At 41.3% G+C, this 23243-nt stretch overlaps 1 protein-coding gene across 6 annotated transcripts in view; it reads right to left on the bottom strand.

The window, feature by feature from the left end:
- SPEF2 (sperm flagellar 2) overlaps positions 1-23243 on the bottom strand; it is a 163307-nt gene that overhangs the window by 14322 nt on the left and 125742 nt on the right. The window contains exons 30-37 of one of the 6 annotated variants that reach the window (XM_057312193.1): positions 15148-16313; positions 14803-15020; positions 14475-14683; positions 14257-14380; positions 13987-14171; positions 9721-9827; positions 8831-9013; positions 4740-4832 (exon numbers count right to left, since the gene is read on the bottom strand). In XM_057312193.1, coding sequence (XP_057168176.1) covers positions 4740-4832; positions 8831-9013; positions 9721-9827; positions 13987-14171; positions 14257-14380; positions 14475-14683; positions 14803-15020; positions 15148-16313 — 2285 coding nt within the window. Of the gene's footprint in view, positions 1-4739; positions 4833-8830; positions 9014-9720; positions 9828-13986; positions 14172-14256; positions 14381-14474; positions 14684-14802; positions 15021-15147; positions 16314-20360; positions 23168-23243 lie in introns of those variants that run through there. The other 5 variants (XM_057312194.1, XM_057312195.1, XM_044387027.3 and 2 more) reach the window with 5 other exon arrangements.

Here is a 23243-nt window from a genome sequence, read left to right as displayed (position 1 = left end):
GCCTAGCTTCCATTTCTTTCACAGGAGTTGTTGAACTTCATTACGATTTCCACTGAACTGCTCTTATGAATGTTATGCAGGCGCAATACATCATTATTTCCCTTAACAAAGCAACTAAATAATCTATCTTGAAAAAAAGATGTGCAAAAATGAAATAAGCTGATAGGTGCACTCTTTCTGTAATTATACAGGCTTGATTTTAAGTCAATGGAAAGAGCATTCATAAAAGGTAAGGCTTGCTGTGTTCCTAAGATCATTTGAAATATTGTAGTAGGCAGAATTCTCAGAAAGTTTCAAAGGTTCCCACCCCCCTGGCATATATATCTTGTATAATCTCCTCTCCTTGTGTGTGGGTAGGGCTTGTGACTGTGATGGGAAAGCCATTCCCATGAGTAGGTCACCTTATATAGCAAAGGTAAAGAGATTTTGCAGATGTAATTAAAGTCTTTTATCAGTTGATTTCGAGTTAATCAAAATGAAGCCTACCCTTGGGCCTGACCTAATCAGGAGAACGCTTTTAAAAAGGACCCAGAACTTAGGGAGAGATTTAAAGCCAGAGAGATGCTTTCCTTCTAGCCATGAAAAATCAAACTGTCCAGTTGTGGAGAGGGTCAAGTGGCAGGGAACAACAGGCAGCCTCTCACGGCTGAAGGTCTCCATCCTACAACTGCATGGATCTGAATCCTGCCAGTAATCCATCTTGGAAGCCAGTCTTGGAACCAATCTCGGAATTGGCCTCGGATGAGATTGCAATTGCAGCTGATGCCTTGATTTCAGCCTTGTGAGACCCAAGCAGAGGACCTACCTAAGCCACGCCTGGACTTCTGATTCACAGAAACTGTGAGCTAATGAATGGGTATTGGCAAGTATTTACTGAACATCTATGATGTGCTAGGAATGGACTATTATAGGTGCTGAAAATGCATTCACTAAGAAAGAGATAAAAATGCCTGCTCTTGAAAAGCTTATTTTCTAGAAGGGAAAGGCAGACAATAAAGAATACATAAAATAAATTAGGTAAATTAGGCAGTGATTATGGAAACGCACAAAAAGTAGGTCATGAAAGGAGGAATTGGGAGTGAAGAGTGGGGAAGGGGGCAGACTGCACAACTGAGAAGGTATAATTTGAACAAAGATTGGAGGGAGTTAGCCAGGGAGCACATCGAGGTAAGAGCATCACAGGCAGAAGGAATTGCTGAGGCCAGCGTCCTAAGGCAGGGGCGCACCACGCGTGGTTTCTCCATAAGCAAGCCAGTGCGGCCGAAACAGATGGGCCAGGGCAGAATGGCAGGAGATGAGGGGAGAGGGAGCAAGGGTCAAGGCCAGGCTGCCTACTTGAGGATTTGGGTTCTTCCTTTGAGGAAAATGCAGAGCCATGGGAGCGTGTGAGTGGAGGCTGCTATGATCCGCCTGTAATCTGAACCAAGACAAGGGAGAAACAGGGAGACCCATCATGAGACCGTTGCAGTCATCCAGGTGAGGCTGACTGTGGCTTATTCCAGTGATGGCCATGGGGCTTAGAGGAAGAGGTCTGATCCTCAGTATATTTTGAGGTCTGATCCTCAGTATATTTTGAAGCTAGAACTACCAGGATTTCCTGAGGGATTGAATGTGAGGTTTGAAAGAGAAGATTTGGGGATGAGTCATTGGGCTTTGGCAACTGGATGGTCAGAGTTGCCACAGATTGAGAGGAGAGGGCCTTGGGTGAAGATGGGAACGGTGGGGTGGCGGGGATGGGAGCTCGGGTACCCAGCTTTGGACACGGAGAGTTTGAAATAACTACTAGAATATTCAAGTGGAGATATCGAATGAGTATTTGCATGTAGGAGGTTTGCAAGGGAAGTTTGAGATGAAAATAGGCATTTGGGATCTGTTAACAAACAGCTAGTATTTCAAACCTGGCCTCAACCAATATTACCAGCCCGAAGTAATAGAAGGATTTCACATGAACAGAAGCTGTGGCGAGATTAAGGTAACACCTATGAATTTGAATATGGCAAAATGAAATTGCCTTTTCTCGGGAAATCTCTAAGGATTTTAAAATACTGGAATAGTTGCTCTTGGCATTGAGCGTGTAGCAAGCTGAGAAGCCAGGACATGACCTGTGGAACGTTGTCAGTCATCATGAAGCACGCTGTCACTGTCGGAGGACAGCACTGTGATTGAAACACAGACACGTCTCAGGGTTCCTTTCTTGGATGCAACGGGGCCTTCCATCCAGTGCCTGGAACTCTGGGGTCATTCAAGCCCATGGACAGTGCTAATGGCCTATCTCCAGGAGTCCCTGCCAGTGTGGCTCAGAGGCAGGCCCTGGGTCACAGAGAGCACAAGTGACAAAGCGGGAGACTTGGGTGGGACCTGAGACTGTAGTCCAAGTCCTCTTCTTAAGAGGGTGTAGAGTCCCTCGGAGTGAAGGGACCTGCTCAGCATCCTACAGTGAGTCATGACAGAACTGGGGACAGAGCCCAGGGCTCCTGACCCTCAGAATTTCCTCTCCATGGGGCATTCCCCGCCCCCTCCCCAATTTGGTCTTTCCTATTCTAATTACAGTCGAAGGGGTAAATTTGTTTTGTTGTTTTATCTTTTCTCTTTGCCCACCTTTCTCTAGCATGTTAACCATTAGCCATTCTTCAACCACTATAGTTAGCATGGCTAGCTTCTGTTTAGGTAACACATAGGGCTTACTATGTGCCAATCACTGTCTGCACAACCCCGCCGGAGAGGGACTAAAATAAACCAAGGCACAGAGGGTCAGGTAACTTCATCAGGACCTTGACATTGCAAGCATTGGAATCCGTGCTTTGAATCCCAGTTTGAGAGCACTGAGACTTACGTAATCTGGAGCATCCAGTCTCTGAGTCAGTGAGGGGCGGGAAACACCACTCCTTTCTGTCCTCTGCGCAGACACTCATGTGCACACGCTCACACACACACACACACACACACACACACACACACACACAGAGGTCAGCCATCCTTTGCCCCACTTCTTTCCCAGGCTTCATGGTCCTGCGTCTGCTGCCAACTTTGTTCAGTGCCTCCAAGGCATTTTCCAGCAGTCTGGGCACCAAGAGTTGGGAGCCACTCCCTTCCTTGGCACCCAAAGGCCCTTTCCTGCTTCACTGCCTAGCCGTCGTCAGGGCACCATCTCAGGGCACTGTCTGTCTGCTGGCATTAGCTGCTGGGTGGGCAACTGAAGGGCTCTGCCCTCAATCGACGTTTCTAAAACCTCTGCCTGAAAAGGAAAGTGCTTTGACTTGACATCACATCCAGAGTGCCGGTTTCATCACAGAAGAACCTGTTTATTGCTGGCAGATTTGTTCACAAAGTCATATAGAAAATGGCCTTCCAAAGGCTTTACAAGGTTGGTCTCGGTCCTCCAGTGTCACATTGAAAACTCCCACCACAAGCAAGACAAAAGACTGTCCCCACACCTGCCCGTTTCAGGTCTTGGACTCTGGTGATGCCTTGACCCCCTTCTCTTCCCTGTTCTCCTGCTGGCATGGGAGAGGTGCTCTGATACTAGGCATCCGATTGAAGGGAACTGCTCACTTTAGGGCTATAACTGCAGTCATGTTCAATTTTGTACTGCAGTTTTAAACTAATAGCTGGCTGGAAATTGGACCATCGATACACTTAATTTGCTGAGCTGTCTAAATCCACCATTCAACTTCTCTCATATCCTACTGAGCTTGGTTGTGTTAGGGATATTTTTATAAACATATACACTGAAGTCAGAGTACTTTACATGTATTAAGGACCTGCTTTCTATTGTGGGCTCAGGGATAGAGGCTAATAATACCATTATTGGCAATCATAATATTGATAATAATAATAATCAGACGGGTCATGGGCAATACTTATGGAACCCTTGGTATGTTGTTCAAGTAAATCAAAATCAAAGAGAAATGGACAAAAACATATACAGTAGTCCCCATTATCTGTGGTTTTGCTTTCTGTGGTTTCAGTTACCCACTGTCCACTGTGGTCCACCTCAGTCCGGAAACAGATGATCCTCCCTCTGATGAATCATGAGAGGGCCAAAAGTAGCCTAACACCACATCACAACACCTATGTCATTCACCTCACTTCATCTCCTCACAGGCATTTTATCATCTCATGTCATCACAAGAAGAGAGTGAGTAAAGCACAATAACAAATTTTTGAGAGAGAGAGAGAGAGAGAGACCATACTCACATAACTTTCCTTACAGAATATTGTTATAATTGTTTTATTTTATTGTTAGCTATTACTGCTAGTCTCTTTCTGTGCTTAATTTATAAGTTTAACCTATAAAAACAGTATATATAGGGTTCAGGACTACCCACAATTTCAGGCATAGGTTTGGGGTCTTGGGATGTATCCTAAGGGGGGATTACTGTGTTGGTAAAATGACAATTCTTATCCTAAGCTTTCAGATTGGAAGGACCCTCAGAGACAAATGTGTTGAGCAACTTTGACAAATGAGGAAAGTGAGACCCGAGGGCTTCCAAAAATTGTTCAAGATCACACAGAGAGTTAACAGTGGGACTCTGTCTAATATTTTGGTCCCCGTGTTCTCCCCCAGAACTTTACTGTGCTGCCACCTTATAACCATTAAAGTCTACATTCTGAGGATACAGCAAAGGAACTGGGGGCTGGGGGGGTTGGAATCCAAAACAAATTACACCAGTGGAAGAAAAGACAACGAAATTACCAGTGTTATAGTAGTAACTTTTTTTAAGGATCTCAGTAATTACCTCTATAAGATGCTCTTGCCTATTGAATGGCAGGGGTTCAAGAGGATTTTCTGGAATTCTTGTATCTTCATCTATTGTAAACCACAGACCAGCCTATACAAAAAATAAAAATGAAAGTTATTAAAATATCACTCCTTTAAAAGCCACAGGGATTGAAGCTGTCTTGTTCAATTATCTAGAGCAGTGGTTTCCAAAATAGGGTTCAAAAACCAGGAGGATGCAGGAGAAAATCCTTGAACTTCCATTTACACATATTTTGATATCATTCTTACGTAATTTTTATTCTTAAAAATTTGATAATATAAATAATGTATCAGTGCAGTAGTACACATGTGTAATTTATTAATGAAAATCCACATACCGGGGATGCAAGCTATATTTTAGTGTCGGAGCATGTGATGAGTTTGGAGGTCACTGCTCTACATTTTGTATGCATGACAACATTCTGGAGGGATCTTAACTTATAACAATAGCTCACATTCCACGTGTCCTGTTCGTGTGGCTATCGATTCTCAGAGCCTAGTGTGGTGCTGGAGCACCTTGTTGGGAGAATCTTTGTTGAGTGAGTGACTGACTGACTCAAGCACTCAATGGCCTACTTCCCAATGACATCCCTCTTTCTCAACCCATATGTGATATCAATTATCGAATCCTCCAATTTCTATTTGGCAATGTCTCCCCCTTCTCTCCCTTCCTTCCCTCCCTACTCCTGCCACCCTGGGGTAGAGCCCCTTTACTTCTGTCGGAGCCCATCCCAGTAAGCTCTGGGTCATTTTTGTTTTCAGTCTCCTTCTTATTTGTTTCAGCTTGTGCCATGCAACCATATCAATTTCCTCAAAACTTTAATCTGTCATATTCTCTGCTTGGAACCATTTCCTACTCTTGCTCTTCTGTTCACACCACCCATCCTACCAGATGCAACTTCTTGTCTATCCATGTAAACCTGCACAGGCTCTGTTCTGATCACACCTCCTTAGAGATCCCCTCCTTGATCTTGCCTCTGAACTCCAATTTGATGTGTTTGTACCACACAAGGGACACTGAGTCCATTCCTTTAGGTGTTGCCATTCATGTCTGCTGTTGAACGTCAGGTATAAATTCCTTGGCTTTAAAGAATTTGTCATTCCACCTTCATTTTTGTACATGGTAAGCACTTCATATACATATGCATTTTGTTCCCAGGTCTAACTCTCTTACCGTCTTCCAGAGTGACAACCTACTCTCATCACTGTCTATTGCCAAGAGCCACTAGCTTGCCTAACCTGACTCTGGCCTACGCTCTATGCTTTCTTTCCTTCCAAGGATCACCTGTGCTTTGAGGAAAGGCTGGAATGGCACTGGGTAACTTATAAGGAGATGAAGCCCCCAAGGGTGAGAAATGGCCCATCATATACTTTCAAGTTGGGAGGGGGTTGGGGGTAGTGTAAGCCTCCCGGGTATTTTGGAATCAAGGTTTCCAGGATCCTGAGGGGGCTAGCTATTGTTAGGGAAGGTCATTTATTACTGCTAAGTAAAAACTCAGTCACGAGACCCTTCAGATGCATATGGGCAGGTCATATACTTGGGGGATGATTGCTAATGTGTATTTTGGGGCGTTGAGATAAAGGAAGTTTCCAAAGGAATTTTTATTTTATATGTTAAAGTAAACTTACAGGGTCCTGGGGGTTGGGCTAAGATTGCCTTTTGCCATCAGCAAAGTATTAACATGGCGACAGCAGAGTTCCTAGAGGAATGTCACTCTGCCTGTTTCAAGGACGTGTCCATGGGCTGTAAGTAGTAAGGAAATTTAATAATTTTTCTTCTGCCTTTGTTTCCCACATCATGGCTAAAGTTTTATTTTGTTTGTTTTATTTTGTTTCATTTTTTACTTTTCCTTAAAGAATGAGTGAGGTGTTGTTTGGATCCCAGAACATCTGACTCATGAAGCCTGTAATCACATGCGTTGTCACCGACAGAAGATGAGCTGAGGGTTCACTATCACAGAATCCCACACAGAGTGGCTCGGCCTCCTCATACAGTGGAGGCAAGCATGTGACAGCTGCGGGAGGGCTGGGGGTACAGGGCAAACAGGCTTTTATGTTCGCACAGCTCAGCCCAGGGACATAGCCGGCTGACTTCACCAACAATCTCATTCCATTTTAGAAGCTGCGGGAATCAGCACACTCTTAAGTGGCTGTCGAGGCGAACTTGCAATTAGTCAAAAGAAAAGAAAAAGACAAACAAAATAAAAAGCAGTGTAGAAAGACCTCCTCTCCCAGAGAACTCCATTTCAGCCATGTGTGTTACGCTATCTTACTCTTCTAACGTAGCATTTTTACAAATCTCATAAAATTTTGCTCTAGAAGTGGTTTTGGCTTGTGCCATATAATCTTTTTTTTTTTTTTTTTTTTTGGTTTTGTTTTTGTTGTGTGTGTGTGAGAGCTGGCAAGTGTTGGAAATCTCTGAAAGTCATGTGGGATGACCAAGTGGGCTTTTCCAAATGGCCTTATCTGGGGCTCCTTTGGACTGGGAATTGGGTGGGCGGGGGAGAGTGCTGAGCTCAGAAATCGACTGCTCCCCAAACACAGGAGGTGTTCAAATAAGTACTTCTTTCTTTTAAATGCAGCGGCCAACTTTCTCTAAGAAATTTACACTTTTGATAAAGGAGCTTTCTGGTTTTGGCTCAGCATTTTGGTAAAAATTGCCAACATCCTTTGTTCGTCTCACGTTTGTACAAAAGGGTGTTTAAATTGATATCCTGTGGTAATCGGCACAGACTGTAGTGAGGGTTGGTAATTTCGCAAGTGCTCACTTATTAAAATCTTAAGCCAATGATGAAAATAGAGTAAATTTTGCTCTGTTTTTATTTTTAGCCAAATCATTTTTACAAGTTTTAAGTTGAGGTCAGTGATAGTAGTATCTATAAATTGCTCTACTGGGGAAGCAAATATATCAAAGCCCAATCAGCCAAGCACCTATCTTGACCAGCTTTGAAGGAAAACTCCTTATATTCAAGTATTATTTCCTCTGGCTCGACAGCATGAGCATGAGGACATCAGGGCTGTCTACATGCACGCCATCCATTAATTAAGGACAAAAAGAGAAGCAGGAAGGGATGTGCTCTTTCGATATTGAAATATACGCAAGATACAGGCACCGAAAGAGTGTTACCCTATTTCAAAATTAGAACCTTATAATCACTTTCATCTTTTGTGTCTACCAGCAATGTGAAATGATGAGCAATAAGATGATTTCAATTAGTAGACACAAAATAAGTAATTCAGGCCCTCTTAGTTATGGGGTTTCATTCTCCTTCTTTACTCAAACTTCTAAAAAATGAATTGACTTTTATCTTCACTTTCTAGAGACCTATTCATATCATCAATTCTCTGCAATCTGGATTCTGTACTCTACCAAAATTGCTTTGGAAAAGGTCACCTGTTATGTAGCCTACCTGCCCAGGCCAATGGCCAGGTATCATGTTACTGAGTTATTCATCACTTTCTACACTTCCCTGGGGTATCTCGTCTATTCAGAAATTTAATCACTGCCTACATGATAGTGACTCGCAATCTGTTCGGCATCTGCTGTATCAGATTGGATGCTTCTGTCTGCATTGCTCACAGACATTTCAAACTTAACTTGTCAAAAACTATCTCACCATTCACCACGCTCATGACCAAGTGGAAAAAAAAAGCTCTTCCCCTTTCCCTGGGTTCATTTCCCTGAGTAGTACTGTTGTTACTACTCCCGGAGTATTGGGTATTGGGCATTACACGTATTAAAAGCTCTGCAGTGATTCTAATTTATAGCCAAGGTTAAGGACCACTGTGTAGGAGTTAGGAGAAGGACAATGAAGTTGATGTGACTTCTTTCAGAGCTCTTGGTTCTCCTCGCAGCTCTGACTTTTTCCAGACCCTTTCCCTGGGGTTGGAAGCTAGACTTCCACCTGGGACTTGGACAGTGTCTGCACTGCTTCTGGGTGTCCAGACATGGACAGCCACGGGGCAGAATACTCGCCCGAGACCTGGCAATGTGACATCAGTAAGTAATACATTTCTTAGGTCAAAAGTACTCCAGTAATATTAGTGCCACCAGGCCCTGGTAGCAACCTGCATATACTGCTCGAAAGTGATGGTGCCCAACTGCTCTTCATCCACGGCCTTGAACCTCTGCAGGGTCTCGAGGAGCTCTTCCTCCCTGGGGATGATCCAAGGCATCGAGATTACTAATAGAAATTTCCGCCAGTCCACAAACTCCGAGTTTACTATTAATAAAGATGTTAACTCCTGCAACTAGAAGAAAACAGGGAATGCCATTGGAATGTTTGTATGCCTCTATCTTAAAACTCTCTCAGTTCATGTTTCTTCATGAGACATTCAGATGAAGGGAGGAGGAGTTTATATTGGTGAAGAGAGTCAGTTCTCAGGCTTGTTCCCTCAGGTTCTACCAACCGATCCACACTAGACAGAACTTAGACCCGGTTTCACTTTTTGCTTCCTTGACATTTGGGGTTTTTGCTTACTGTTACACAACAAATTTACACATGGGACTCCGTGACTCTACCTTTTCAACAGACGGAGGATACAGATTCTAGAAGTGGCTGTGCAAGGGCTCTACAGCCCGGAGGGAAATACTATAACCATTTTATTTTCTGGTACATTCTTAAGGAACAGATGATGTTGAAAAGCAAGAACCGCCAGAATCATCTACTGTTACTAGTCAGGATCACTCCCTCTAGAAGCAGCAGATACAAACGCCCAGGCTGAGCCTCCCAGGCTCTATAATGTTTCATTGACTGTCAGCGCCATCATTCATATTCTTTCAATGCTGGACACATGCATAGTGTATCTTAGATTCGAGCTCATTTGTTCTTCATTCAAGGTTTATTGATTGCCCACTAAATGTCAGACACTGCAAGTACTGATGATTTAAAACTATTGACTTAATCAAATAAGAAGAATTCTCAGAGTTTTGACACCCAAACAAAACGGAAGCTTACTTCGGGTTGAGTGAGGTGCATCCAGCTGCTAGGTAAGCAGTTCGTTCCAAGGTTCAGAGTTACCAGATCCAGCAGGATGTCAGTAAATGCTTTATGTCCTATTATGCCTATGGTATAATGAAAAATATTTTTCCAATTATGTTATATGACAGGGATTTTGTTTCTTTTGCTAAAACAGAACAAAAATGGATATTTATATAATCATTTTATTCATATTATTTAAAACTGTAACCTTTAGAAAACAGAAGACATTTGAAAACATAAGAATAATAATCAGTTTCCCGAGGCGCTCTCATTATTGTGCCTCAGCTAAGTCAAAATGTCTTTTTTGGCCGGGTAATAAATCATTTCAGATTGGGCAAAATACCGAGAATTTGTACTTTAATTTGGAATCTTCCTTTGACTTTTTGCTCAGAGTAGAATTAGAATTAAAAAAAAAAAAAACCCCAACAACTGTAGAGCACAAGAGTAAAATATTTTGGTAAGTATGGGGTACAAGTGTTTCAAATGCACACAAATTACCGCTGTAATCAAGGTAACACATTTATCCTCATTTTGCACTTGGTTCAGAAGAGATCTTGTTTTTGTTTTTGTCAACGCAGGGAGACTTGAATTGTTAAGTTACTGGACTGGAAGTGATAATTTAATTATCCAATTGGCTCAATATTCCAAATTATTTCATCACTAACCTTTTAAGTGCTTTGCTCTTATTCACTAATCTATTTTACCCTGTCCAAAAGAGAAGTCTGTTTTGTCTGTCTCTCATTTCAGACTGCACGCACACGCATTACAAAAGAACTAGGAAAACAAAGGAATCTGCTTAAAAAATGTCTGTCTAGCCCCTCTGACAGAAGTACCTTCTAGAGTCAGCAGAGATTCCTACATGTATTCGGGTCTTTCAGGTCCAGAGTATAGAGCTATTCTTCCTTGTTTAGAAATAAAAAGAGTAGAAATAGAAACATAGACGTAGCATCTCAAATTTTTCTTTTTACATCTGAATTTTTAGCATTTATCAAAGTCCAATGTGAACCTTAACATTTCTTCTAACCTTTAAGAAAATGCATGAATTCTTTTAAAATGTCAGTGGTTTAAACCAAATACACAATTTTAAGATTTGGAAGTTAATTTTTTGGGTGGCAAGAGAAGAATCTTTCCTCCTTTGATATGACTGGCCATACAACAGGTTGTTCAGAAATAAATTCTCTATCCTTTTTGATCAAACCCGAGTATCCAATTTTAAAGAGATGAGAAACATTTTCCCAGGGAGTAGAATGTTCAATAAGATGAGTTTTATTTTCAGTAAAAAACACGTCAGATTTTAGACAAGTTAGAAATCATCACTCATGTTCCTCAAGATGAAGCCATAAATAAAATCTATTTTATGAAACCATGAAGAGGCTCTAAGTATTTAAAAATTCTGGTAGAAGGAAAAACAAAGCTGGGGGCATCACAATGCCAGATTTCGAGCTGTACTACAAAGCTGTGATCACAAAGACAGCATGGTACTGGCACAAAAACAGACACATAGACCAATGGAACAGAATAGAGAACCCAGAAATGGACCATTGGCTCTTTGGGCAACTAATCTTTGACAAAGCAGGAAAAAACATCCAGTGGAAAAAAGACAGTCTCTTCAATAAATGGTGCTGGGAAAATTGGACAGCTACATGCAAAAGAATGAAACTTGACCACTCTCTCACACCATACACAAAGATAAAGTCCAAATGGATGAAAGACCTCGATGTGAGACAGGAATCCATCAAAATCATAGAGGAGAACATAGGCTGCAACTTCTTTGACATTGGCCACAGCAACTTTTTTTCTTGACACATCTCCAAAGGCAAGAGAAACAAAAGAAAAAATGAACTTGTGGGACTTCATCAAGATAAAAAGCTTCTGCACAGCCAAGGAAACAGTCAAAAAAACTAAGAGGCAGCCCAGGGAATGGGAGAAGATATTTGCAAATGACACTACAGATAAAAGACTAGTATCCAAGATCTACAAAGAACTTCTCAAACTCAATACACGAGAAACAAATAATCAAATCAAAAAATGGGCAGAAGATATGAACAGACACTTTTCCAATGAAGACATACAAATGGCTAACAGACACATGAAAAAATGTTCAAAATCATTAGCCATCAGGGAAATTCAAATCAAAACCACATTGAGATACCACCTTATGCCAGTTACAAAGGCAAAAATTGACAAGGCAGGAAACAACAAATGTTGGAGAGGATGTGGAGAAAGAGGATCCCTCCTACACTGTTGGTGGGAATGCAGGTTGGTGCAGCCACTTTGGAAAACAGTGTGGAGGTCCCTTAAAAAGTTAAAAATAGAGCTACCCTATGATCCAGCAATTGCACTACAGGGTATTTACCCCAAAGATAAAGACGTAGTGAAGAGAAGGGCCATATGAACCCCAGTGTTCGTAGCAGCATTGTCCACAATAGCCAAATCGTGGAAGGAGCCAAGATGCTCTTCAACAGATGACTGGATTAAAAAGATGTGGTCTATATATACAATGGAATAATACTCAGCCATAAAAAAGAACGATTTCTCAACATTTACTGCAACATGGACGGCACTGGAGGAGATAATGCTAAATGAAATAAGTCAAGCAGAGAAAGACAATTATCATATGGTTTCACTCATTTATGGAACATAAGAAATAGGAAGATTGGTAGGAGAAGGAAGGGAAGAATGAAGGGGGGGTAAAAGAAGGAGGAATGAACCATGAGAGACTATGGACTCTGGGAAACAAACTGAGGGCTTCAGAGGGGAGGGGGGTGGGGGATTGGGATAGGCCAGTGATGGGTGTTAAGGAGGGCACATATTGCATGGAGCACTGGGTGTTACACGCAAATAATGAATCATAGAGCTTTACATCAGAAACTAAGGATATACTGTATGGTGACTAACATAACATAATAAAAAATTATTATAAAAAAATTTAAAAAATAAAGAAAATAAAAATTCTGGTAGAGGTGCACTATATTGCCACTGTGTTTAATAGCTAACCATAGCTATTATGCTAACCATAAGCAAAGTGTTGTAACACAATACTTCTAGCTTACATAGCAATTGTTTATCTGGTGACCTTAACGTGAACTGTGAAAACTTTTTAATATTTGACCTCATCACCTACATGGCCCAGGTATATGGCGATATGACCTTCACATAAGATGTGATAACATAAACAGATAAACTTAGAAATTTGATTCATGGATCCAAAAAATGCCTCTCTTCCAGTTTGGCCCTAAGTTAGTTATTCAATGCAGCTGTCATTTAGAATTATCCAGGGAAGATGTTAATTGTATGCCAGGCCTAAGGGAACTCAGACCATAATCATAGTCTAGTCACCCTTAGCAATAACTCTGCAAAAGATGACATCAAAATAACACCATTGCTTTGAAGTATCACCTCCATCCAAAGAATGTGAAAAAATGTGTGGCTGTAGAAGTCAATTTTTTAATAATAATTTTTTATTATATTATGTTAGTCCCCATATAGTACATCCCAAATTTTTGATGTAAAGTTCCATGATTCATTACTTGTATATAACACCCAGTGCACCATGCAATACGTGCCCTCCTTACTACCCATCACCGGCCTATCCCAATCCCCCACCCCCTTCCCCTCTGAAGCCCTCAGTTTGTTTCCCAGAGTCCATAGTCTCTCATGGTTCATTCCCTCTTCTGTAGAAGTCAATTTAGAAAGGTATAGGAAGGGGTGCCTGGGTGGCTAGGTCAGTTAAGCGGCCGACTCTTGATTTCAGCTCAGCTCATGATCTCAGGGTCCTTGGATGGAGCCCCGCAGCACTGGGCTCTGCACTCAGCGGGAAGTCTGCATCAGTAGTGTCTCTCTCCCTCTCCCCCTCCCCCCACTTGCTCCCTCTCTCTCTAAAATAAATACATAAATCTTTTTGTTTTGTTTTTTTTTAAAGAAAGGTACAGGACATTTTTGCTTTGTCTGGAAAAATGCCAAATGCCTTCTGTGTTTGAATGTGAAGACTGGTTACTATTTTACTTCTAAATTTCAGATTAAAAAGAATTTGTTTTTGCTTTGATCAATGACGAAGTCAACATTGGTCATATTACTAATCACTTTCATAACGGCTTTCTGAGTTTGATGAACAAGCAGAATTAGGTCTCATGTCACCAGTGGAAGATGGCGTTCTTGTATTCCATAAATGGATAGCTTTCCGAGGGTCAAAGTTATTAATGTCTGGAGAATTCAACTGGATTATCAGGAGGTCCGTCATACTTTCAGCCTTGATCTTGGCATGCATTTGTGACATGGCGAGTTTCATCTGACTAAAGCCACGTTCTGCCTCTGCGGAACTTGCAGGGAGGGTCAGCACTAGGTCCACTAATGTCAGGATATTTGGATACTTGTGTAAGTAAACAGAATTCACAAAATCCCAGGTCAATTTGCGGATGTTCTGAAATCTTGGGGGGGGGGAAGAATGAAAAATGTAAAAGATTGAGACTCTCAAGTTTCATTCAAATATTTATAAATACCAGCTATGCTTACCTAGCATATATCTCTAATTTCAACATGCTCCATTCGGTGTCCATTTCATCGATTTCCACATTGGCAGCTTCCAGTACTGGTTCATAATGGGCAATCAGGATGGATACCTCTTTTTCTCCAAATTCTGCCATCGATATACAAGAGAAAAAGTCACATATATGAAAGAAATCTACAGATGGTCAAAGAACAATATGTTTGGGTTAGTGCCTATAGGGTACCTTGATTTATCTTCGTGGGCCACAGTTTAAAGCTCCCAATCATGGTAGCCTTCACCACATCCTGGCTGGCATCTCTGAAGCAGCCTTGCAGCTTCTTGATAAGATGTGTTAAGACTGTGCTTCTTACATCAGAAATGTCCCCCTTTCCTCCCAGGCAGTTACCATGAAAGTGGGTGACCGAATCTACCCAAAGTTCTTTTGGTCCTGGTCTGGGGAGGAAAAAAAATCCCCCAAATAAACAACTAAATGAAAAGTCACCGGGCAAATATTGTCCCCAGTCATACTGCCTAAGTTTGACAGACCCTCAAATCATTCCCCAACTCCTCACCTTGTTTGATATATTCTGAGCATTTCCACTGTTGACTCTAAGGTGGCAAATACATCAGCAATGGAAGAATTTCTGTTCTGATTGACACGGGAAAAAATGCTAAGTACATTAATGACATCCACTAAGAAATGGACAAATTTAACAATGTCTGCTTGGAGAAGGAACTCTAGGAGTTCCTTGGCTTTCTGATGAGTGGTGTCACTTCTGTCTTCATCTGCCTGTAACATAGATTGGGAATAAAATAGCGGTTTATCTTTCTTAAAATTATTATTTCAAATTGATCCATAAAAATATTCTCTGTCAGTCTGGAAAATTAAAATAGTATGGTATGTCAAAATCACTTACCAAATGCAGTTGCTGGACTATTGCAGGATATCCCTTGAGAAAGTTCTGGAGGGCTGCCTGTAATTCCTGAAGCCACCTCCTGCCCCCTACTTGAGAAGGCATCACAGGTCGAAGGTGAAGGCTTTTGAAAGCAGTCATCAGAGAACTCCTGAGAAGAGGGGAACTGTGGTAGAAGTGGTAAATGCCGTGAAGAAGGTTTCTGACATCGTTGTACAGGGGAATGCTCTGGAACACCGCCTCGTAGGATAGTTCAAGATGATGTGCAAAGCAGTATACAGTCAGCGCACATGGCTGGATTTCTCGTAAAAGCAGGGCCACCCCACTGTTTTCTCCCTCTGAGCCAGGGGCACTGTCACTTCCAAAACCAACCAGTTTCTTTGCCCAGTCTTGGTTCGATAGCTTAAGTTGAAGATTTCTCTCTAGAGTTTTCTCAATGGCATTTCTTACTGCCAAAGGATCCTTCTTTTCTACTGTCTGTACCCCAACAACTTGGCAATGCACTTTTCCTGCATGTGCAAACTGCACATAGACAAGTTCAGCTTCCTTGGTTGAACTGTCTGTGATTCCATCACTGAGGACAGAGAAAAATTTACTTCGTTCTAGTTTCTCTCTTAGATTTCTCCGTTCCACCTCAGCGATAAAATATGTAAAGGTTCTTGCTGATTTGTTAGTTCTGAACACCGGGCCGATATCGACCCCCTTCATATCATCCAACTTGCACATCCAGATAAAGTCTTTGAGGGGACGTCCCGTCTTGGCGATAGCATGGCATGATCTGAATAAGTTCTCTACTCTCCCCAGGGTGACTTTGCTCATGGTAGTCACCATGAGCTCTGTGGCGGTGTGGTTCACTGGAGAACTGCTCGTTGCTTCCATTAATGAAGCCTTGGCATGAGCCTCACTAAGATGATGTGCGTTGAGAAATTCCGTCCTAAAGTTGTCAGTGCCGTAAAAAAAACTCACTTGAGTTCCCTTTGACTTCACTCCATGCTTACGACATAGGCCACAGAACATAAGATTTAGTATCTCATCATATATAAGCCAAGGGTATTTTTTTAGCCAGATTTTCAAAAATTGATCATTCCTCCTTGGAAGGTAATGGTCAAGCTTCTGCAGTCTTTTGTGCTTTTCAGTGACTCGGTTCACAACATCTGGAGGACCCCTGCCTTTAAAATAACTCCACATTGTTATTTTCAGTAATCACCAACATCTACCCTCAGTTTTGCTTAATCTCTGCCCCCAACACTTGCTCATTGTTTCTGGAAGAAATTACAGTGATTGCTTACAAGTAGCATGTCAAGCATTCTGTAATTTAAGTGGCTTATACCATTGAATCCTCATAATCCATTATCCGTATTTTATAGTTGAGAAAATGGACCAATGACCTGTCATTTTATGGATTAAGAAAACAACTAGGGCACAGAGAGGTTAGTTAATTTGTCTGATGTCACAGTGCTCGTAAGTGGTGGAGTTGGGGATCACTAGCAGGCAGTCTGACTCCACAGCCCCTATGCTTACTTACTTCACCATTACTGGTTTCTAATAAGGGAAAAGGGTGCTATGGTCTTCCTCACGCTAAAATCTGGTTCTCTATGCATAAGAGGGACACTGCTTTTTGCTGACATTTGCTTCCTGTGGTGAGAAGAAAGAGTACCAGGACACGCACAGCAGCATGTCTACAAGAATCGCCTTGGCCATCTCTTCCTTCCCGACGCAGGCCCGCCTTCTCTGGCAGTACCAGAGCCAACCTGTTCATTTACAGAAAGGACTTCAGGCTTTGAGACCCATCCTAGGTGGTTCAAGGAGCTGTGCCTCATGCCTCATCTTTTTCTTTTTCCCAAAGATCTAATTTCTGAGACCTACTTGTTGGAACGTGTATATACACATACACATATATATATACATATATTCACCTGGATGGAAAGACAGAAAAATTTAAATTACACAAAGCAACATCCTAAAATACAGTTTCTCTCAGAAGGCAGGCAGCCTGGACCACATGTTTATTTCCCTCCTTTGACTTCTGTGACCCTACAGATCATTAGATTATATTGTCCTATTTTAGAGTTTAATGAAAAAGTGGAATATGTGTTTCTGTGATATTATACTAAATTACCTCATGTTGACACACAAGCTCAGTGTTTCATTTCGTTTCACTGTTTTCCTGTCCGAGGCTGACTGACGGCCAGATTTTAAACTCTTCTGACAGAACCACACTGACTTCCTTTGTGCTCCATCATGCCTAGGTAAGTGCTAAGCCCTTGGCAGATGTCTAAGAAAATCAACATTCCCAACTGATTTTCATAATCTCATATCTCTTAACATCTATTACTTGGAAACCTTTGACATTAGTCAACCTGCTGCTGCCTTTCTTACCCAATTTGTATCTAGCCTCTATTTTGCGTTATACTCAGTTTTTTGCAGTTGTTACTGTCAAAACAGAGCCCCATTTTGGTTTTTCCCTTCCCAAATCCTAAATATTACTGTTTTCACTTAAAGTGAGCCTCCTTGTGACTGACATCTCCTGCCTTCATTTTGGGCCCTACACGTTGGGACATCAGTCTCACACACTAGGCCTTCGGCACCAGGCCCGTGCCTGCTTGACACGCATTAATGCTGGTGAACACAGGAATGAATATATGAAAAAAGAAATCTCTTGTTACTGAAGGGAAAGACTTTAACTTTCACTATTGATTTAGCTAGCTTTTATGTTTTTAGCTTTATGAACAGATTTTCCAGAAGGTGTTATCTTGAATTCTGAGCACGTACTTTCATTTGCCTAATGTAAATTCTCTGGCTTCATGAGAATGTGTTTCCTCCTGAAGAAGCAGCTGAAACTCTGCCCACAGACAGTTTTAACAGGTCCAAAGGCTTCTAGATTTACTACTGCATTTCCGTGATCTGAATCTATGCAGCGGAAGGAGCTCACCCACTGAGAGAACCACAGGACACAGGGGGGCCTTACTCCTTTTTGCAAAATCCCTAGATTTTGCTATCTGGAGACATATTTCTGTTAATAACATCAATCCTTCTCTAGCGTACCTTTTCTAAGAAACATTTCTGTATTTTTTGATTTGTGTAAAGTCAGACAATTTAAGGAGGTTTCAGATTCCAACATGGGGTTTACCTCCCTGAAAATGTGTATTATCATATTTCTACAATTTTCTCAGAGACGTTAGCTTAGAAAGATCCACAGAACTTTCCAATGATTTCCCCCCACCCCCGTGCCCTTAATCCTGTCTCTCAGTTGGCCGAGGCTCTGTAGAGACACAGAGCAGCATCTTCTGAGCTCTCAGTCTCTTCCTCCCTGTAATCCACTCACCACATCATTTGGCTCTAAAGGCCTTTGATAATCCTTTCCTGTGTGTCCTTTGCAAGCCACTTTGATACTTCACAATTTGACCACAAAGTCTTTGTGGTCCTCACCTCCTGCCTCCTGCCCCAGCTGGTCTGTTTGCTGTTCCTTGAATAAATATGTTATGCAACTTCAAAATCTCCATGTCTACCCTATTTTCCCCTTTGCCTGTTTTCCCCTGCTTTTCTTCCTGGAAGTTCCCATTGAAAATTCTCCTCTGGGTTAACCCCTATGCTGACCCACACAGGCAGCAGTAACTAGTTCCTCCTTTGACTTCTTGTAAAAACCATGTTAGCCGAATGATCTAGCTTAGCCACCCCAGACAAGAGCTCTGTTTGTGCCTTTTGTCTCTGAGACCAATCATTGAACCTAAGGGTCTCTAAAAGAGGCTCAAAGGAGGGGCCCCTTGTGAGTTTTTAGAACAATTTCATAGCCTCGAGCAACTAACTGCTGCCTCTCTTGAAGAAGGGGTGAGGATGCGGAATTTGCTGGACTGTGTTCTCTCTGGATAGCCTCTCAGCAGAGGCCAAAATAGCCATGAACCAAATCGCTACAGACATTACATGGAATACGGATGGGTTTACAAAGAAAAGGAGTTCTTTTGGTTTAAGTGGGGACTGAGGAACATTGCTAAAGTGTTCTAGTTTCAACAGACTCCAAATTGCTTCCATTGGAAAAAGACTGTCTTCCTGATGTGCTTGGCACTCGATGTTTAGAGACAAGATGTTCCTACCCAGAGCTTAATGCGCCATACAAAATGAGTGTTTTTGTTTGGGATGTTTATGGTCCCTTGGGGAGCCACATACTTTAGGACTTAATTCTATCAGGTGGTGTAATTTTTTTTTCTGGAAATGTTCCAAGGTAATGCTGTAGATGCCTGTTCTGGTATGTGTACCCTCAGGATACCGAGCTAATATTTTGGGTAATAATTGGAATAGTTGATTCACTATTGCATAATGTTACATATTATATAATAATAATGATATTATTATAATTATATAATTAAATGACAATGGATTATATACACTTAAATTGCACATTCTATGTGCCTGACACTTCCTAAACACTTTACATAAATTAATTACTTTAACACTCATAGCAACTCCATTGAAATATCCCAGTGTCCAGATGAGAAAATTGCGACAGAAAGAGGCTAACTAACTTGCCCAAGATCCTACTACAATCATTTGACAAAAGGTGGATTTGAAAAGAGCTGTCTGATTCTTCTTACCTGTGGCTGGGTCTTCTTACTCAGCCAGCCACGGGTAAGAAGTGAACTAACATAACATAATAAAAAATTATTATTAAAAAAAAAAAGAAGAAGTGAAGCGACGTGGAAATGCTAGCACGGGGCCTGGCACGTGGAGCCAGACACCATGTCAATACTGGCTATTGTTGTAATTCAGAAGATGTTCGCTAAATATCCCTGTGTGCTGAGAGCACTGTTGTGGGAATGATTCCTGGGGCAGTCAATGAAAGAAGGTCTTGCCAATTCACTGGCTGGCTCTTACTTAAGCTGCTCCTGAGATTCTCAAGTATGGCTCTTTGCTGGGTGGCAAGAACAATGCTAGCATGATAAATTGTTTCACTGCATTTTCATGATCTTGTATGATTGTCATGCCTCAGGTCGTTTTTCTTTTCTGGCGTATTTGTGACGATCCTATCAACAAATGGTATTTTATTTCTCATGACTGCCTTTACCAAAGGAGATTTAGAATCATTACAAGTGGCAGATTTTGACCAGGAGAGGAGTGTTGAATATAAACATTACAGTATATAAGGCATTTTCAATTTTCCATTATCTTTAGTAAGGACTATTTTAATGAAGACTTTTATTTTTAAAGCAGGGTAGCTAATAGCAGAAAACTTCTTAAGCTTTAGTTTTTTTCTGTTCATATTCTGATACTAGTTAATCAAGTGTTTAAAGTCACTAGTTTTACTTGAAGAGTATCCATTTCACTCAATCATTTTATTTATGTAGCATAATTAAAAGTTATCAAAGTGGAACTTCATATTACCATTCCTTACAAATTTGCTAAAAACATCTTCCTGTGGGCCTAGTCATAAAATGACTATGTGTGAACATCTATGCTTTTTCTCCTAGAGAAAAATACATCTGTTCATCATATTTTACCATATTTTAGTAAGCGTGAAAGTTGCATCTTAGATACCGTAGGTTACACTAACATATGTGAAATAGTTTACGGAAATGCTCTTCCTTCTTGGCTTAAAAATAACAGCAATTTTCAAGTTCAAGGAAGAAGTTCTGTAGGATTACACATGTAGAAATGTGCCACTTTCAGCCAGTTGCTCCATACTTTCAAAGCAGATCACTTAAACTAAGTTTGTCTTTCAAAATTATACAGTTCTGATGTAAATACAGTGGAAGTTACCATAAAAGATTATTTTCCAATTCTCAGAAGGAATATGATCAAAGTCTTCACTTAAAAGATGGATAGCTGTGTATCGTTTAAGGCAGTGAACAAGAATCATGGAGCTGAGGAAGAACGACTGAAGTCAGAGGACTTTGGGGGGCTAAGGGAGTCGGGGAGAAAGGGTGAGTGGTAATTACTGGACTTCCTCTAGGAGGGGCAATGTCCATATTTGCAGCCTGACTTCAAAGAAGTCATCACAGAACTGTGACTCTGGGATGCAGAAAATGGAATGATCATTATTTTGCTTTCCTTTTATCACATGAGCAAGAATAACAACAACGAACATTATTACTTTTATTGATAGACTACCTGATACCGTGCTAAGGTTTTACATGTGCTTAAAAAGCAAAGAGTATGTGTGTGTGTGTGTGTGTGCGTGTGTGTGTGTGTTTTCAAATAGCATAATTGAGCTAATAATAAAGAACTTAAACTGCTCATAGACCACAAGTCATTTTGAACCATTAAGACCCCCAAATCTCACAGCATTGCATAGCCTTGTAAACTGTGCAGTAATTACCATTCTTAAATCTGGGTTAATTCTCCAGCTTGGGTGGATGGCGGTGGTTCCTCAGACAGAGAAGGCCTCCCCGTCTCTTCGTGTGTGGTTCGTGCAGTGGGGGAAGGAGGAGCAAAGCAGTCTCCAGACCTTTCCCTCAATATCCACACCCATGCCTTTTATCTGCACGTTGGCCAGTGGCTGTTCCTCCAGCTTGAAATACCCCTTGGATCCCTGCCATCACATCGCTCTTCTTCCAATTCCTTCCTCTGAGGTATAATCCCACCAAACTTTCCCTGACCCACCTCGCTGAGCACGGATCCTCTTTTGCTCGGCATTCCTGACCACTTTCATAAAGTTCATATTCTGGTCCAGAAAGAACCTAAATAGAAGTTTATATTTTCTTCTTCCTTGCTTGCCTTTTCAAATTATACTCTAAGCCCCTCAGGCAAGTGGTTTTCCTTTTACATCTACTTTTTAAAAAACTATACAACTATCTCTCTCCTTCCCCTCCCCTCCTTTCCTTTTCTCCCCCTTCCTTCCTCTTTCTACCATACTTTGAAAGCTGTTGCATTCATTCTACCGTATTCAAAAAACAGATAAATGTATTGGTTGACGTATTTTAGTCCCAAGGGTTTCTAGAGTTAATCTTCTAAGACATACACATGTCAACTTACAGCTGCTCTTTGTTGTTTTTAAACTTTTAGTTGAAATGCAGCCTCTGGTTTTGAAGTTGGATCCAAGAATGTATTATGGTTATCATCATGAATACCAAGGTCCCTTTTAAAAGGGATTATGAGTGGTTGATAATTTTCAAAATCCACTTCCACCTACTCAAATACCCCCAAATGCTTTTAGTGTTGACCTGCTAACTGGATGATTTTCTTCCCATCACCCCAGTGTAGGATTAAATCAAAGCATATTTCATATTCAGAATCTTTATACATGTATCTTTTTCTTTTATACGTAAAAAATAGTATGATAAAATGAAGAGCAAAAGCAAGTCTCGAGGAGGAAATACGTAATAAGAGGGCCTTGTGAAACCCACACAGTGGGGAAGAGACTGGAACCTGCCTGAATGTCAGATGGAAGGGATTTCACGGGCGGAATTTATAAAACTGCCATTTTTTGTATCTGCTGATGGCCGCATTTCCTTTCTGCCCAAATACTGCCGACCAGAGTTGGTGTCCATGCACAGTTGTCGTGTGTGCCTTTATGTACCGGAGACGGAGACCACTCATGCTAATGAGATGTACTGACATGTGCCAGGGTAAGGGGGTCACCCAGGGGCCCATGGTTACCCCTGTTTCACCCGCTGGGCTTAGCAAAAAGGCATTCAGACTTAGACTAAGGGAATGCCCTTTTGACTAATGAGATTTGATGAGGGTTTCTAGAAGTATTTGACTTTTAAAAAACAAATGAATATAATCACAATGAAAGTGGAATTGTGCTAGTGCTAGACTAGAGTCAGTTGACTATTCTCTAGGGAAAAGTAATGATTTTCCAATACATGGATGTTGGGAGATAAAATAAACCTAATTACGAGAGATGACTTAGTTCAGTGAGAAGGGGCAAGAGCTTTGAAGCTGAAGAGGCCTGGATGACATATGACCATATGTAAAAACTGCTCCGTGACTCAGTGTCCAGACCAATAAAATGGAGATGGGATGGTAGTTCTACATGATCTGTCTGAATTACTTGTGCCATCAGTTGATGGAATTCACTGAAGAATATCTGGAAGTAGAAAGAGACTGAATTAAAAAAAAAAATAGCCCAGGCGCATGCTAGAGCCATATGATAACGTGTGAAG

This window comes from Ursus arctos, unplaced genomic scaffold, assembly GCF_023065955.2.
Source record: "Ursus arctos isolate Adak ecotype North America unplaced genomic scaffold, UrsArc2.0 scaffold_15, whole genome shotgun sequence".
Classification (NCBI taxonomy): Eukaryota; Metazoa; Chordata; class Mammalia; order Carnivora; family Ursidae; genus Ursus; species Ursus arctos.
This window is presented reverse-complemented; position numbering and strand designations above follow the sequence as displayed.